We start from the raw sequence: 16,891 nt of genomic DNA, 5'->3' as shown, positions 1-16,891 counted from the left end.
CGGATGAGAGAGTTTTGGCCCTGTTCGGGAATAGCATGAAACAGGAACATCAATCTGACTCCAGGGACCGGCTCCGAGATGTTAAGGGAAAGATCTGCGCAGAGGCCCGGGAGGGGACCAACATGCCCCAGCGCCAGGGCAGGGCCTACGGGCCGGGATCAGGGGGCCTGGCGTTCTTCGCGGTGTCCACCCGGTGGGCCAGGACTGCAGGTGTGCGACGACAGCTGCGTCGCTTCAGAGTGCCGCGGGCACTCGCCTGGCCAGGGCACCAAAGCGAGGAGCGGCCGCGCCCGGGTCCTGAACGCCGCGCCCGGGTCCTGAACGCCGCGCCAGACGCCAGCGCCCCGGGGGCCCAGGGGGCTCAGTAGCTCGGGAGTCTGGGAGGCTCTGCCGCCCAGCGCCCCTGGAGGAGGGTGTGGGGCGGGGCAGGGGCGGGGCGCGTCCACGAAGCTCACAGCTCCGCCCCGCCCCTCCCCGCCCCCGCCCCCTGCCCCGCCTCTCCGCTCGGTCCACCTTAAGGGGCGCGCTGACATCAGCGCGCCGCCGCCGCCTCTACCCGTGGGGTGGGATTTCCTCCGCCGCCGCCGCCGCCACCGCCGCCGCCGCCGCCGCCGCCGCCACCGCCACCGCCGCCGCCGCCGCGGGTCCTGCACCGCGTCCAGCCCGCCCCGCCCGACCCCGGCCCGACCTCGGCCGGCCCCGCCCGCCAGGCCCCGGGGAGGGATGCGGCGGCGCGGCGCCCAGGATGCCCCGCAGCCCCGGGACGCGCCTCAAACCCGCCAAGTACATCCCGGTGGCCACGGCCGCCGCGCTGCTGGTCGGCTCCAGCACCCTGTTCTTCGTGTTCACGTGAGTCCCCCGCGTCACCGGAGGGGTGCACAGGCGGCCACAGCCGGGCCAAAAGGGGCAGGGGCCGGTACAGCGGGGGATGCAGCTTGGCAGGCCTGGGGGGACAAGGCCCGCGGGCTGGGCAGGGCAAGGGGACAGGGGCCAGGAGGGCTGGGCACGACAGGGCTGGCACCAGGGCTGTGGGTGATGTGAGCTCCCCACCCCGACCTGGGCTGAGGCAGAAACAGTGCCTATACAGGGGCACCAGGGACAGGTGAGTTCTGTGTGGGGACACGAGTGCCTGGCTGGCACCTCATGATTGTGCCAGGCCCTGGGTGTCTGTTGCTGGGCCCAAACAGGGGAGTGTGTGCAGTGGCCGCCCAGGGTGTGGCTGCAGCCCTCCCCTCCCCACAGGCTGCATGGGGGGTGGGATATAGGCTGCTGAGAGCCACCAGCCCCTCCAACAAGGAGCTGTGGGTGGCTCTTGGGTCCACTCCTGGTTGTCCAGTCCAGGGCCAGAGCCAAGTTGTTCCCGCGTAGGTGTGGCCTGGCCAGGCTGCCACGTGCCTGTCCCAAAGCCACCCTTGATGCTGGACTGGCAGTGCCCTCCACCCTCTCTTGACCTTCTCAGGAAGGCTCCGGGTCGCAGCTGCAGGGCCCAGGCCAGGCCACACCCAGGGACACCGGCCATGTTGGGCACTGGGACCCTTGAGGCAGAAGGCAGGCAGGGCCTCAGAACTTCATCTGAGACAGGCTGGCTCACACATAAGCTTGCTGACAACACCATGGCTGTGGGGCACCCCCCCACGCTGCCAACAGGGCTCCCTCAGGTACAAGGAGAGGTGGGGGTTCCAGGCTCCAGTCATGCAGATCTGGACCACCCACTTCCCCAAGTCCCATGCTGAGAAACAGCCCAGGTGACTACAGCAATGACTGCTCAAGCCTTCCCGGGAAACTGAGGTGTCACCAACGGCTGTAGTCCGCGGGGCCTCTCTTCGGAGGCAGGTCAGCCCGAGGGTGAATGAGCCTGGGGTTGAGGGGAGCAAGAGCTGGCTTGGCACCCTTGCTTTGCCTTAGCGAGAGTGAGGGTTATGCAGTTATGAGGACGGCGAGCCTGCATTGGGTGCCCATGGAGGCTCAAGAGCTCCCTACCTGGAGGGCGGGGCTGGGTGGGCGCACAGGCTGCCAAGAGCGGGTTTAAAAAAGGCCTGTGTGGACGGGCTTATTTCTGGCTTTGGCAAGCAGGCGTGTTCTTGTTACTCAGATGCTGTTGGCTGTGGGGCAGAGAGGAGAGGGGCAGGTGGGCAGCGAGTGCAGGGTCTTCTGGAGATGTGTGACCTGGCCCAGTCCTGGCCCTGGGGTCCCCCACACCTGGCCTCAGGTGTGCTTCGTGGTAGCCTGGCCTCCACTTGCTGGTCCTGGATTCTCACTCCCGAAGTGTAATTCAGTGTTTTCTTCCCTGACATTAAAAGTAGTATGTGTTCTCTTTCAAGAACTTGTGAAATGCAGGGAAATAAATCTTTCAAGAAACTGAAACCAACCCTGCTCCAGAGAGCCTGCCTGTTTCCTCTCCTCTCCTCTTAGGCTCACCTGAGCCCTCAGGTAGTGTGCTTGTCATAAGCCTTTGGCTGTGATTTCGCAGGGCCCTTACACGGCTGTCCTATGAACTTGAAACATCTCAAGATGCGGGCACTGACGCTCCTGCACCCTGCCAAGTTCTTCCTTCCTCCTCAGAGCTGGGGTTCTGGGTTCAGGGACACCAGCCAAGAGAGGGGCAGGGTTCGCTCAGGGCGCTGCAGGCCTTTCCCTGTGTCCTGCCTTGTGTGTGACCCACTGTACCTGAGAGAAGGTGGCATGTGCCTCTGCAGCAAGCTGGGGGTGCAGGGGCACCGGCTGGGGGCCAGGTGCAGGCATCCTCTAGCCAATGGAGCCTTGATGACCCTTAGGACAGGGCTCCCCTGAGCCACTGAGGCCACAATCCCCGGGCCAAAAGGCCACTGGGGACCCTGGCCTACCCTAACCCTAGCTCCACCGGGGTCCTCCAAAGCAACTAGGTTCCTGAAAAGGGGTTCTGCGGGGTGAACTAGGCCTACTGACACCACTCACAGTGTGCCGAATTCCAGGCAAGCAGGGGTCCCAGTGGTCGCCTCCTTGGGATAGGCCTCTGGTCACCCTAGCACCCACACTTTTACCCTTTCTCTGGGTCTAGGCCTGCTGCAGACTTAGACATGTAGGGAGGAGAGAGCAGCCCACTTCTGTGTTTTTTCCACCTTGCCCTTGGGGTCCCCACTGGCTTCTCTCTTCTCTGCTTTTACCCCTTGAACTTGATTAGATGCTGCGTGGCCCCAGGCCCCCTCTCTGCTCAGTAAACACGAGTTGCCCCTTTTGGGGCCCCAGAAGCCCTTCATACTGTGGCTCAGTGCCAGGCTGGGTCAGGTGCTGTGTGGGTTTCCAAGAGCCCCCAGGCCAGGTCTCCGCCTTAGCCCCTTCCTCCTCCCAGAGCCACTTTGGAGAATGACAGGGAGTCTGGAAACATCAGAAAGTTAGGGCTGCTTTTGGGTTACCAATCCCTGGGGCCAGGCTGGGCCATCTTGTCTCTGTCCAGGACCAGGGAGCTGACTTCTGGGATGTCACAGTCTCTCCCCAGGATGGGCCTGAGCCCTCCCCATGCCCAGAGGCCCAGGCAGGCTGGAACACCCAGCATGGGATGGTGGAGAGGCAGGCCCAGGTGGACAGAGCCCCTGGCAGGGACCACACGGGAAGGAAGGAAACTCGGGGTGAGCCCCCTGCCAGGCCTCACTGCCTGTGGCCTACAGTATCTTTGGCCACCTGAGCCTCAGTTGCCTCATCTCTTAGGTGTCTGCAGGGATTGGGTGGGTGCAGGAGGACAGAGGCCTCTGCCTAGCCTGGCCAGGGTAGAGTGGCCACAGACCCTCCGGGCCCAGGTGCCCCTGAGCATGTACATCACTCTTAAACACAAACAGTATTAATGAAGAACCTGATTTAAATGAAAACGTCTGAGTTAAAATTTTCCATTCCACATTTAGCTGTGGCGCGCATACTGGCCCTGTGGAACCCCCCCCACCCCCACTGGGTGGTGTCTCCCCGCCGGGCTAGGCGGACTTGGGGCCTCAATCTGGGTGGGGCCCATGGCAGTGGCGTGTGGCCCTGACACTCAGGAGGCGGGGGCTGGATCGGGAGGAGGGCTTCCAGCCCCAGAGCTGGGCCAGCCCCCCACCCAGACCCGCCCCGGGCCCCATAGGGTGGCTGCAGCCAGCAAGGGGTGGCCAGCCCTGGCCTGGAGCACACCAGCCCCTGGGTGGGAGTGGAGTGTTGTCCCTGTGGGCGGAGGGGCCCCTCTTGGAGCCTAGGACAGACTCAAGGTGGCCTGAGCACTTCTGCCTGCCAGGCCTTGCCCACGGAGCTTGCACGTCCTCACGCATCCTCCGGCTTGCCTGGTCCACAGGGAGACGGAGCGTGTAGACAGGAGGTCGGTTTGAGGAAGGGCATGGCATTTCTGCATCTGTGTGTGTTTGCATGTGCATATGAGTGTGTGTGTACATGAACGAGGGCACAGGTGTGTCTCTGAGGCCATGTGTGTGTGTGTCGGGCAGGGCTTTTCTCACAAACATTTATGCGCATGTGTCTTGCTTGTCAACACATGGTGTATGCTCATGTCCACGTGCCTTTTGGATGTGGTCGTGTGTGTACATGCGTCTGTGTATGCGTATATCCACTGGCGTGTGTTCACACGTGTGTGTCCCGGAGTGTATTTGTGTGTCTGTGTGTGCATCGTACATGTGCGTGTGCATGTGTCCCTGCCTGCTCGTGGGGACGCATGTCTGTGCGTGTGCCTGTTGGCTCTGGCCAGGGAGCCGGTTCTCATTTGGCCTGACCCAGGCCTGGACCCTCCTGGCGTGGCCTGGGTGTAGAGGCCTCCTGAGGGAGGATGAGGGGTCAGGAATGCCTGGGAGGTCCCGATCCTGGGTCAGAGTCGAGCCTGGGGCCTGGTGATGGTGGGTGGATGGGGCAGTGGCTCAGGTCCCTGTCAGAGGCCTGCACCCCCCAGCCGCAAGCCTGCCCAGCACCAGCTAAGGCCCCAACCCCCTCTCCCTGCTGTGTGTGGCCCAGGCACACAGAGGGGTGGCGCCCGTAGTGGACAGAGGCCACCTATACTTCAGTGCAGATGTTGCCCTGTCATTATCAGATTCCCAAACATGGCCCTGTTGCTCTCCAGGTGTCACCCTAGGCATCTCGTTCAGGGCAGCTGTCCAGCCTGTACAGCCAGGGTGGGAGTGGGTGTTCATTGAGGCTCAGGGAGGACAAAGCAGTACGGGCCACCTGGGCCAGGGGAGACTCCAGCCAGCGCAGGTGTGGGGGCTGCCTGTGGGGTTCAGTCCCCCGCCTGCCTGCATGAGAGTTTGAATCCCAGCCCAGATGTATTCTCACCCCGAGGTCTAGGTATGTGACAGACTGTCCCATACCCTTGTCTGCAAAATAGGGAAGGAGAAGCACCCATTCCCTACAGCTGGAAGGGAGGATTCTGTGGTTCACTGCACTGGGCAGCTGGGCAACAGGCTCGTGGTATCCACTGGCAAAACCCGGATGGCAGGGATGGAGGCTCTGACTGTCCCCATGTCTCCCCTCCCCCCTGCCAAGCCCGCACCGTGTCCTTGTGCCGGCCATGCCCACCCACCTGCTGCAGCTCGTGTGTGCACATCTGCTAGCCCCAGAGCACCTCAGGACCTCTCCGTCCCTTCCTCCCCGGGGGCGGGCTGGCCCCACTGGCACGGGCCCTGCATGTGCACGAGAGCCGACCCTTGCCTTTAGTGCTCTGCTGTCCTGGCCTTGGCATTCTTGACACTTTTTAAACACCAGGCCTGCATTTTTGTTTTGTGCAGATCACACAGCTAGCCCTTCCCAGAAGGCGCCATGGGGAGCTGGCTTGCCCCACCTGAGTGGGGCCCCGGCTTCTCCTGGCCTCCTGGTCCTCCGGAGCTGACAGCTCCTGCTTGCCTGGAGAGCCTGTCCCCACTGGCATTTTGGCTTCTGCCCCCACCCCACCTTGCCAGGCAGACCAGGTCTCCGGGGTCTGCTGTCACCTTGCTGAATGGGATTGGGTCAGAGACCACGACATACACTGAGCGCCGTTTGTGTGCCATGCTTTAGCTCGCGGGGCTGGGGAATGTGGAAGGCATTGACTAGTGGGCACTCAGGGTTGCCTGGGAAGAGGGGTAGTGGAGGAAGGCCCTCCCTGCAGAGGGAACCCATGTCCTCAGGGAGCACGTCCACCTCCACAGCAGGTCCCGGAGAAAAGGAAGGGGTAACTTGCGGCTCCCGGCCCGCTGCGCCTGCTGCCGTGGGAAGTGGAATCTTTAAATAGCCTCTTGCTTTCCACTAAAAATAGCGAAGTTCTGCTGCCATGGAGGTGGTTGCTGGGGTGGCGGGGCTGGCTCCTGGCCAAGGCAGGCGTGGGCACACCAGTGTGTCCGGCGTGCGCTGGGGCGGTGGGCAGGGCCATGGGCTCTACTCACCCTGCTGGAGGCCACGATGCCCTGTTCTCTCAGTCAGGGCTACTGCGGGGGATCTCCCTGGCCCTCCAGTTCCACAGAGGGGCTAGGTATGAGGAGGGGAACAGCCTGCCAGGGGCCCCTCATTTGTCAAAGCAGCCAGGAGCCATCAGGAGCCTGAGGCCAGAGGAACTTTGTGGGAGCCAAGTGGTTGGACTCAGGGACCCGCTGCAGGGTTGGGACATGGGGCCGCAGGTTATGTGCCAAGGACTGGTAGATCTCCACAGAGAGGGCTCTGGTCTGGTCCCTAGAGGGCAGAAGAGGACAGAGTCTGGCAGAGCACCCATCGGGAAGGTGTGTGAGATCCTTGTAGGGTGCCAGGAATCTGGGAAGGCTTCTTGGAAGAAGGCTCAGCCTTGAGCCATGGGTGCGGGGGTAGTAAAAGATGGTGAGTGGTGAGGGGGTATCATGCTTTTCTAGAGTCCCTGGGAGTTCCCCATTGTCAGATGGATAGTAAGATAACAAACTAGAAAGAAAGGGCTGGCTGGATGCAGATATGCCCAGTGGCCCAGACCCTGAGACTTCACGCCTCAGGGAAAAACAGGGGTGCCACCCACCATGCATTTCCTGACTGAGAATTGGAGCTCCGCTCGTCCCAGATTTTCCCTGGCAAAGAGGCCCTGCTGGGCTGGGGACAGGTCTGCCTGAGGACCGGGGCTGCTTCTGTCTGTCCTAGCAGCCAGGTGGACTGGGCTCATTTTTCATCCTGGACTCCTGCCTCCAGTCTGCCACCCCTCCTAAACGTGGGAGCCCAGGCCTGCAGGCCTCTCTGAGCCTCACTGTCTTCAACCGCGAGTTGAATTCCTAATACGCACCTGGACGGTTGCTGGAGTCATTGTCCACATGTAGGCAGCCCACATACGGGCCACAAGGTGCCCAGCCCCGATCGTTGAGGAGAGAAGTGGCAGGCTGATGGGCAGAGGTCTCCCAGCGGGGATGTGGCGGCAGTGGCCTTCCCTACTGCCACGTTGAGAACTGATAGTGGCCTTTGATGGCCCAGCCTGCCTACGTGTGGCCATGCCTACCTAGTTCATCTGTCCCCACGCCCCATCCCCGCCCATCTGCTGCACCCCCAGACCGAGCTCTGCCCTGCTGTCCAACGCAGGTGCCCATGGTTGACTCGAGCTGTGTCCCCAGCTGTTCCTGTCTACAATGGCATCATCTTCCTCTTTGTCCTGGCCAACTTCAGCATGGCCACCTTCATGGACCCTGGCGTCTTCCCCCGAGGTAGGGCCCTGTGCCAGGGCATGTGATCTGCTCACTTTTCACTAAAATGTGAGTGGCTGACATGTGAGAGCCTTTCAGGGGTGGGTCCTGGTGGGTGGGCTGGCAGAGATGTGGGAAGGACTCTCCTGGCAGGGAAGTCACTTTCCTGCCACCCTCCCCTGGCCCTGGCTCACAGCGGATGAGGACGAGGATAAGGAGGACGACTTCCGGGCCCCGCTGTACAAGAATGTGGACGTGCGGGGCATCCAGGTCCGAATGAAGTGGTGCGCGACCTGCCACTTCTACCGCCCACCTCGCTGCTCCCACTGCAGCGTCTGCGACAACTGCGTAGAGGTGACCATCCCGCCACCCTGTCTGCCCCCATGCCATGTCCCTCCCCTCCTACCCACCCTGTGCCCTGACTCACTGCTCCTGCTCAGGACTTTGACCACCACTGCCCCTGGGTCAACAACTGCATTGGGCGCCGCAATTACCGATACTTCTTCCTGTTCCTGCTGTCACTCAGCGCACACATGGTGGGTGTCGTCGCCTTTGGCCTGGTCTATGTGCTGAACCATGCTGAGGGGCTGGGAGCTGCCCACACCACCATCACGTATCCTTAGCTGGCCCTTGGGGGGGTGGGGTGACTGCCCGGGAATCCCCAGAGGGTGGGTCACCATCGCTGGTTGGGTGGCTGTGGGAGTGTTTTGTTCATGGGCACCGGCTCCGTGTTTTCGCATATGGCCATTGGCCTTAACGGGCCAGCATGGCCGTCATGTGTGTGGCTGGCCTCTTCTTCATCCCTGTCATCGGCCTCACTGGCTTCCACGTGGTGCTGGTCACTCGGGGGCGTACCACCAATGAGCAGGTGCTGACCCAAGGAGGGCCCCTGCAGCGATGGGGATAGGGGACATCCCCTCCCTACAGGCCAAGAGGGCCAGGGCTGCACCAGGCCCATGTTGGGGGGTGTCAGGGAAGGACTGCTGGAGCCCTCAGCTTTCATAGGGGGAGGAGACCCAGGGTGGTGCATGGAGTGTGGGGCCGCACCTGTGCTGCCCCTCCCCCGCTCACTCCCACCTCTGGACACCGCAGCCCTCAGTAACTCAGGGCCCAGAAATTTGGCAGCTCCCTGCAGGGAACATCGGGGGACAATGGGTGGGGGGCACCCTGGGCCGACCCTGCCCAACCTTCCCCCTGAGGAACCCCAGCCATCCCTGCCTGTCCCCCTGTCTGCCTTGTCCTGGACCTTGGGTGGCCAGGCTGGCTGAGGGGTCCCACGTCCACAGGTGACGGGCAAGTTCCGCGGGGGCGTGAACCCCTTCACCCGAGGCTGCTATGGGAATGTGGAGCACGTGCTATGCAGCCCTCTGGCACCCCGGTGAGGCCTGGATGGGGTGTCAAGGGGCCTCTGCTGGGTTTGGGGTGGGCAGGTGTGGACCCTCAGCCCGGTTGACCTCTGCCTCTGGCAGGTGCAGCCAGCCTTGCCTTTGGTGAGCGTTCAGGCCCGGTCACCCTGGTCTGGCCATTGACCCCTCTGCCCCCACCCCCGGCACAGGTACGTGGTGGAGCCCCCCCGGCTGCCGCTGGCTGCTCGCCTGAAGCCGCCCTTCCTTCGGCCTGAGCTCCTGGAGCGAGCTGCCCCACTCAAGGTCAAGCTTAGTGACAACGGGCTGAAGGCTGGCCTGGGCCGCAGCAAGGTGGGGGCCTTGGGGTCAGGTAGGGGATGGGGTAAAGGGCAGACCCTTGGAGGCAGGAAGCAGCTCTGTTGGAAGGGGCCTAGAAGTGGAAGGGGGAGGAATTGGGTAGATTCTGGAGAAGGGTCTAGGGCCCAGGGCTCAGGGAGGAATCCCCAGTTATGCCCCATCCCTGGCCCACACCCTACCCACCACTGACCACGCCCCCTCCCAGTCCAAGGGCAGTCTGGACCGGCTGGATGAGAAGCCGCTGGACCTGGGGCCGCCACTGCCCCCCAAGGTGGAGGCCGGCACGTTCGGAGGTGACCTGCAGACCCCACGCCCGAGCAGTGCTGGTGAGGTGGTGGTGGCCAGACAGAGGGAGGGACATGGACTGACCCCAGCCTGACCGTGGTCCATCTCCCCAGAGAGCGCCCTGTCGGCGCAGAGGACCAGCCCCCCGACACCTGCCATGTACAAGTTCCGGCCTGCCTTTCCCTCGGGTCCCAAGGCGCCCTTCTGCGGGCCTGGTGAGCAGGTGAGGAGGCCTGGCCCCACCCCAGGAAGTCCTACTCTCCCCCTCCTGGAGACCCTTTCCCCAGAGGCCTCAGCCCCTAGGTCCCACTCCTAGAGGACTTGCCCCAGGAGGCCCTGTCCTTGGGGCCATAGGGTCATAGAGAGCCTGTGGGCGCCAGCAGGACCTCACTCTGTGGGAATCCCAGCTAGGCATGAAGTAAAGGCTGGCACAGGCCGTCCTGGCTGGCCCCTTCTCCTTGGCTGGTGGCATTGCCCGCTGGCCTGGTAGGCGGCTGCCCCCACGGACAGTGTGTGCCAGGATGCCTGGAATTCCACTATTAGTCACTCTGTAAGGCCCACGGGAAGGCTTCAGAAGAATTTGAGATTGTTTAAGAAAGCACATTTATTTTTTCTGAGTTGTATAAGTACTCTACGATCACTGCGGAGCAGTTGGCAACCCTGGACAGCCTGAGGAATGATCCAGAACCCCGAACATTCCCAGGCTGCCCACCCTCTTTCATGGCCATCTAAGAGGCGAGCCTGTGACTGGGCCAGTATGCCTGGACTGGTCGGTCGCCTCCCCCCAGGACTGATGCCCTGCTCGAGCCAGCATCTCTGGATCCTCTGGGCTGGGCAGGGAGTCTGGGCCTCCTTGGCCAGCATGCCAATGTCCTGTCCCAGGAGGGGTGTCCATCAGCCCTTCTTGGGAATGGGGGGCTTTAGGTACCCTTGCCTGCCTCATCTTGATGGGATTGTCCTGGGTCCCACAAGGATTCTGGCCTGAGTACCCTGAGGGCACGTTTGTCAAAATTCCCTCTGGGTTTTGAGGTTCTGCAGGCTCTCATCCCCGGCCCAAGCCCGTGCCCGCATGCTTTGGTTCACGGAGACTCAGGCCCCTCCTCGCTGTTGCTATGGCTGTCCCCCAGGAGGCCCTGCCCCGTGTGGGCTCTGAGGGGCCTGCCCTGGGTAGACGCAGTACCCAGCTCTGGTCTTACGTGGCCATGACTGCAGTCCTCAGCCGTGACGTGCCTGGGAGAGGGCCCTGGGCCTCTGTGTTGTTATTTTATCTCCTCAAGGCCCAGCTCCCGAGGCTGTCCCCATAGCCCTCTCCTCTTCTGTGGAGAAGTAGGAGCAGGAGAAGGGTGCCTAGCCTTCCCTGGGGAGGCCGCGTTTGGGTGCTCTTTTCTCCCCTGTTCCTACTTCCTTCTGTGGTGGGCAATGAAGAGGTGGTTAGGGGATGGAGACCTTCCGGGAACAGCTTGTCGGTTACACGTGTCACTGAGATTGTAGCCTCTAGGGGTGGGGCACAGAGCACCTGGTGGCCGGGCCATGGTAGATGTGTGCCCTCTCTCCCCACAGGTCCCTGGCCCTGACTCCCTGACGCTGGGAGAGGACAGCATCCACAGCCTGGACTTTGTGTCAGAGCCCAGCCTGGACCTTCCTGACTACGTGTCCGGAGGCCTGCACGCCGCCTACCCCCCGTCCCCGCCACTCAGCGCTGCTGACACCTTTTCGGGTGCCTTGCGCTCCCTGAGCCTCAAGGCAGCCAGCCGGAGGGCTGGGGACCACGTGGCCCTGCAGCCTCTGCGCTCCGAGGGCGGGCCCCCGACGCCCCACCGCAGCATCTTCGCCCCCCATGCGCTGCCCAACCGCAATGGCAGCCTGTCCTACGACAGTCTGCTCAACCCCGGCTCGCCCAGCGGCCACACGTGCCCAGCCCACCCCACGGCCGGCGTGGCCAGCTATCGCTCGCCCTACCTGCACCCAGGGGCGGTGGGTGACCCGCCGCGGCCCCCGCCCCGTAGCTTCAGCCCGGTGCTGGGTCCCCGGCCGCGGGAGCCCTCACCTGTGCGCTACGACAACCTGTCCCGGACCATCATGGCCTCCATCCAGGAGCGCAAGGACAGGGAAGAGCGGGAACGGCTGCTGCGCTCCCAGGCAGACTCGCTCTTCGGCGACTCAGGCGTCTATGACGCGCCCAGCTCCTACAGCCTGCAGCAGGCCAGCGTGCTGTCCGAGGGCCCCCGTGGCCCGGCCCTGCGCTACGGCTCCAGAGATGACCTAGTGGCGGGGCCCGGCTTCGGTGGTGCCCGCAACCCTGCGCTGCAGACTTCGCTGTCCTCGCTGTCCAGCGCCGTGAGCCGGGCCCCTCGGACCTCCTCCTCCTCCCTGCAGGCCGACCTGGCCAACAACAACGCCCCCGGGCCTCGGCCTGGCAGTGGCTCGCACAGGTCTCCGGTGCGCCAGGGCCCACCCTCCCCACCCAGCACGCCCCGCTCACCCTCCTATGCAGGCCCTAAAGCTGTCGCCTTCATCCACACGGACCTCCCGGAGTCGCCACCCTCGCTGGCCGTGCAGAGGTGGGTGCTGGGGGCGGGGGGCTTCCCGGCACAGGCCAGGTATCTGACCGCCTGTGGGACCTCTTAGCTGAGCATGTGGGGGCTATTTGGGAAGCCAATGGCTGCCTCTGGGGGCAGTGGGGGTGCTTATCCTCTTTGGAGGCTCCCAGCCAGACTGTGTGAGGGTTGCCCAGCTCCAAGGATGCCCTAACACATCCAAGGATAGCGGGCGAGGGGGATTTGCACCTTGAGCCCAAGGCTGCACATTCTCCTGCAGCTGGTGCAACCAAGTAGCGGGGGACCCCGGGGTTTCTTACCCTGGAGACGGTGTGGGTTGAGGAGGCTGAGTCTGGGGAACATCATCCTGCAGCAGGACATGCTGGTCTGGGAGCTCATAGCCCCAGGAAGTAAGGGCTTCCTTGCTCAGAGATGGGGAAATAGGCCCAGAGGGGCAGGCTGGTTCCAGGCTCCTGGCAGGTGGGTAATAGGAAGCAGGGATGGCTGCTTCACAGGGTCAGGTCCAAGTATATGAGCTGAGCTCCTGGGGTGTGTGGCTGTCGTCAGGGCGTCTCCTCTGCCACCTTGAGCATGGACTCAGTGAGGAGGCCCCTGCTGTGGCTGGAACCGGCCCAGTGGGTGGAAGCTGGACAGTGAGGTAGGATGGCAGCCACAGGAGGGAGGGGCGCCCATCCTCGTGAGTGTTTGGGCAGCGATGTCAGAAATGCTGTTGGTCAGTACTGGGCAGGCTGGAGGGCAGGAAGACAGCCTCTTGTTTTCCTAAGAGGGAGCAGGGAAGGAGCCAGAGTCACCCCTGAGCTCCTCAGGTTGGGGCACTGGGACAGTGCAGGGCCTGGGGGCTTGGCCAGTGTCCATCTGGCCTCCCTGTGCTCTGGGATCGGTGCCAGTGGGAGGGACCGAGAGACCTGGGAGGGGGCTGATGGCCATTCTGACATCTGTCTGTCCTGTGGCAACATAGTCCCCCCTCTGCAGGCTGTGCACCCCCACCCATCCTTTGGGTGGGCCCTCCTCAGCTCAGAGGCAGGGGCCACCCCGGGCTTTGTCTGCGTCTGCATCATCTGTCCCGTTGCCTCTGCTGGCCTCTGTCATGCCGTGGTCCCGTGTTCACTGTGTGTGTGCGTGTATGTGCTTGTTTTGATGCAGGGACCACCCTCAGCTGAAGACCCCCCCAAGTAAGCTTAACGGGCAGTCCCCCGGCCTGTCCCGCCTGGGGCCTGCCGCTGGCCCCCCGGGGCCCTCCGCCAGCCCTGCCCGGCACACGCTCGTTAAGAAGGTGTCCGGCGTGGGTGGGACCACGTACGAGATCTCAGTGTGAGGACTGACTGCCATCCATCCGCCGTGGAGCCCCGGGGACCAGGACCCCCAGCGGCTGCCCTCCCCTCCCGACTGCTCTGCTCCGGGAGACCAGGAGGCCCAGGCCTGGTGTGGACACGTCAGCGGAAGAGACCACGCCTCCAACAAGCCTACCCCTCTTCCTCCGCCTGTCCATCTGCCCATCTGCTTGACAGGGCTCAGTGGGACCAGGGGCCGCCAGGCTGTGGGATCTGTGTGTCGGTGCCCCGGCTCCCACAGGCGGGGACGGCCAGGGGGTGTGGGTCATGTCTACACCCGCTGCCCTCGTGCCCCTGAGGCTGTCCCCAGGCCGGTCCACACCTACTCCCCTCACAGAAGGGTCACCGTGGCCCAGAGATGGACAGAGAGTCTTGGGTCCCTGGCCGCCCTGGACCGGGGCCCCACCACCCGGCTGCTCCTAACTCGTTGCCTTTCAGGGACCCGCTGGAAGCTTGTAGCTTGGCCAGGCCAGTTCCTCTTCGGGGAGTCCAGCCCCAGCCTACAGGCATCCAGCTCGGGGATGGCTCTGGGTTCTGAGAGACAGGTGGACGAGGCACAGACAGACAGCCAGCTGTGGGTGGGGTCCTGGCTCCGTGTGTCCTGTCTCACCCAGCTGGTGGGTGCGTCCCCATTGTCTGTGCGCTGAGCTGCCATGCCACGTCCCATGTGTTAACGCTCGGGCCCCCGCTGCCCCCACTGCCGGGAAACTCGCTTTCATTGAAGCCTTAACCTCTGCTTTATGCTCTTGTGGGAGGCGACTGGGGGGGCAGGTGGGAGCAGGCACGGGCCGGACGCTGCCACAGGGGGCCCATGAGACTAGGAGTCCTCTCCCCTGCCAAACTGGAGATTCCCTACCCCAAGACATGCCAAGTCCAGGCCCTGCGGGAGCCTCGGCGCCCTCGTGGGAAGCCCACGGGGGCGGGGGTCAGAGTTCCGCCTGGCGCCAGGGACCCGAGAGTAAGCACACGGCAGCGTCCGCTTGCGTTGTGTCTGTTTTATGTTTTTATATCTACATCTATATATCTATAATTTTATTAAAAAAAGAAAAAGAGTCATTTCGCTCCTTTCCTTGAGCAAGGCCAGGGCTGTTGCTGCAATGCAGGGGCTCCGGGGGTGGGGAGCAGAGTGGGTCAGGCTCTGGGAGAGGCGTTGGCCAGGCATACGGGCATTCTTCGTGGGTTTTTTTCACTGACTTAAACGGAGTTGGAAGCTTGGGAGGTGGGGGCTGGCCGATGGGTCTTTGGCTGACAAGCATGAGGCTCCCGTGGGTCTGCGGCATCCCTGGTGGTTAACAGCGCATTTGAAGAAAGGTTGGGGTTGCAGCCGCCCCAAGACCCCCTGGGAACCCCCTGGGAACCCAAGAGCTTTTGGGGGAGATGGAGTAGGGGGTGCCTAGGGGGCCACCCATCGGTGGAGGGCCCTCTGGGGGTCATTGCCGCCTCCTGCAGCTGCGCTCACTGGAACTCACCCTCTTGGCCATCTGAGCCTCCCCTACCCCCCCTAGCCCCCTGCTGCCAGATGTTGGGGGTGGGGGCACTGGAAATCCATGGCTCTTTAGGGCTGAGACGGCCAGGGCAAAGACTGGGAGGATCTGGGGCGGGGGCTGGCCCAACGCAGGAGGCTAGCTGGGCCTCGGACCCTGCCCTGGGCAGCTCTGCCCCATGCTGACCTCCACCTTTCTGCTTCTCTCTCATGGGACGCTGCGGCCCCCAGGGGGCGGATCGGCACCTGCAGCCGTGGATGGGGCCGGCGTGGCCAGCCCAGGGTGCCCCCCGGCCTGCACCTATGCCACCTTGGCCTCCCCGAGGACCGCCCGCCGCTGCGGGCCCCCTGGAGCCCGGCCGCTGGGGTACCCCCCCGAGGGGCTATGTGCCGCCTGCACTCAGCTGCCTCCAGCCTTTTCCCCAGTCTCTCGGGGCCTGAGCGGGACACCAAGTAGGCAGTTCTGGGGCCGAGAGGACAGCCCAGGAAGCCAGGCAGCCACAGACCCTGGGCCGGGGGCTGGGGGTCCTCTCTCCACCAGCTGCACCTTGACTGACTCCCAGCCCTCTGGGGCTTGTGACCCTGTGCCCACCCACCTCAGGAAGTCCCCACCTGCTGCATGGGGTCCCACTCCCCAGGCAGGGGCCCCGGAGCTGCTGGGACCAGCACACTGCCCTCCCCTGCCTGACCGAGCACTTTAGACGCCACTTCCTCCCCAGGGAGCCCAGGCCTCTGCGGGTTGGGCTGGGGTGGGGGTCTCAGGTTGCCCCTGCAGGTCGCTGCACTCCCTCCTCCCCACACCCAGCACATGAACAGATGCCTTAACCTCTTGGAGCCGCCGGCCTGGTGAGCCATGCGGGCCCTGCCAGGGCGGGGAGGAGACCCTGCCAGTCCAGTGTGTTCCTGGTGACCGCTCTGCCCAGCCCAGCCCTGCCCAGCCGTCTTCACTCTTTTACTCCGAGATGTGGCACCTGGGGGAGCTCAGAGGGCCCCCGCTGCCCCATGCCCTGCAGTCCCTGCCAGCCAGCCCGGGCCTGGACGCCCCTGGGGGCAGGGCGGGACTCTGGGCTGGCCCTTTTCCTGCCTGGGCGGTGCCTCTAATTCTCCCACTTGGGGATGAGCGAGCCACAGAGCTATTCTCTATTGTTCTCAAAGGTATTTCCCCCGCCCCAATTTAATGCCCTAAATAAAATTTTTGGTGTTTACCTCCACAGCTCTGTCCACCAACGAGGTCCCCCTGTCCTCCGAGCCTTGGGGCAATGCCAGGAGGCTGGACTGGACAGGGATCCTAGGTTGGGAAGGGGACAGGAGTGGGAGGTGGGGGGGAGTGATGGCCGGTTGAGTGTGGAGAGGGTGGTGTGGTCGGCCAGATGGGGATGGAGGGTTATGCAAGGGGTGCCAAGTTGGTGGGTCAGCAGATTCAGCGCCGAGAACCTGATCCCCGAGGTCTGCTGATTGGGCCTGGCCCCAGAGATGAGGCCTGAGGACCCCTGGTTCTCAATTTCCAGTGGAGACTGTCCTGTGACACCCTCTGCTCAGAGCCCTCCCTGGTGGCCGGGGCTGGGCTGGGGGCTTCCCGCAGAGGGGTTGCCTGGCCAGCAGGCGGATGGGGCACATGGGCCCTAAGGGAGACGCCCCTCTCTGAGGAAACCTTGGTGTGAGACTGGCCTCAGAAGGCGGCAAAACCTCCTGCCTGCGCCACCCCCCGTTTCCATGGAAACAAGCTCACACGCGCCGTGTGTGTCACGACTATATGTCCAGCAGCAGGCCCAGCCCTCAGGACAGACCCCGCCTCCACCCTTCTCCGCAGCTCCTGGCGGGGACGGTGTGCGGCAGTGCCGTGGGCAGGGGCCAGAGCGGCCGCTGGGCACCTGGGGCCACGCCGGCCACCTGGCCTCCTCCTTGCTGGGGCCGCTGGGCCTCCGGC

At 63.7% G+C, this 16,891-nt stretch overlaps 1 protein-coding gene across 3 annotated transcripts; it reads left to right on the top strand.

Moving 5' to 3' along the window:
* Positions 1 to 745: 745 nt before the first annotated feature.
* ZDHHC8 (zDHHC palmitoyltransferase 8) lies at positions 746 to 15,421 on the top strand (the record flags this gene model as incomplete). 3 transcript variants are annotated; one of them, XM_080822151.1, is made up of 11 exons in its annotated part: positions 746 to 849; positions 7,504 to 7,625; positions 7,801 to 7,958; positions 8,045 to 8,217; positions 8,370 to 8,472; positions 8,891 to 8,982; positions 9,160 to 9,301; positions 9,513 to 9,633; positions 9,706 to 9,815; positions 11,153 to 12,153; positions 15,196 to 15,421. In XM_080822151.1, 11 exons carry the CDS (start codon positions 746 to 748, stop codon positions 15,419 to 15,421), a joined length of 2,352 nt encoding a protein of 783 aa, XP_080678277.1. The 3 variants fall into 3 exon arrangements, with proteins under 3 accessions (XP_080678277.1, XP_080678276.1, XP_080678275.1); XM_080822150.1 differs by lacking the exon at positions 15,196 to 15,421 and adding an exon at positions 13,294 to 14,537 and having other exon boundaries at positions 9,513 to 9,600; XM_080822149.1 differs by lacking the exon at positions 15,196 to 15,421 and adding an exon at positions 13,294 to 14,537.
* Positions 15,422 to 16,891: the final 1,470 nt, after the last annotated feature.

Source organism: Martes martes (genome assembly GCF_963455335.1).
Source record: "Martes martes genome assembly, chromosome: 13".
NCBI lineage: Eukaryota > Metazoa > Chordata > Mammalia > Carnivora > Mustelidae > Martes > Martes martes.
Note: the sequence above shows the minus strand (reverse complement) of the source record. Positions and strands in the feature narration are given on the sequence as shown.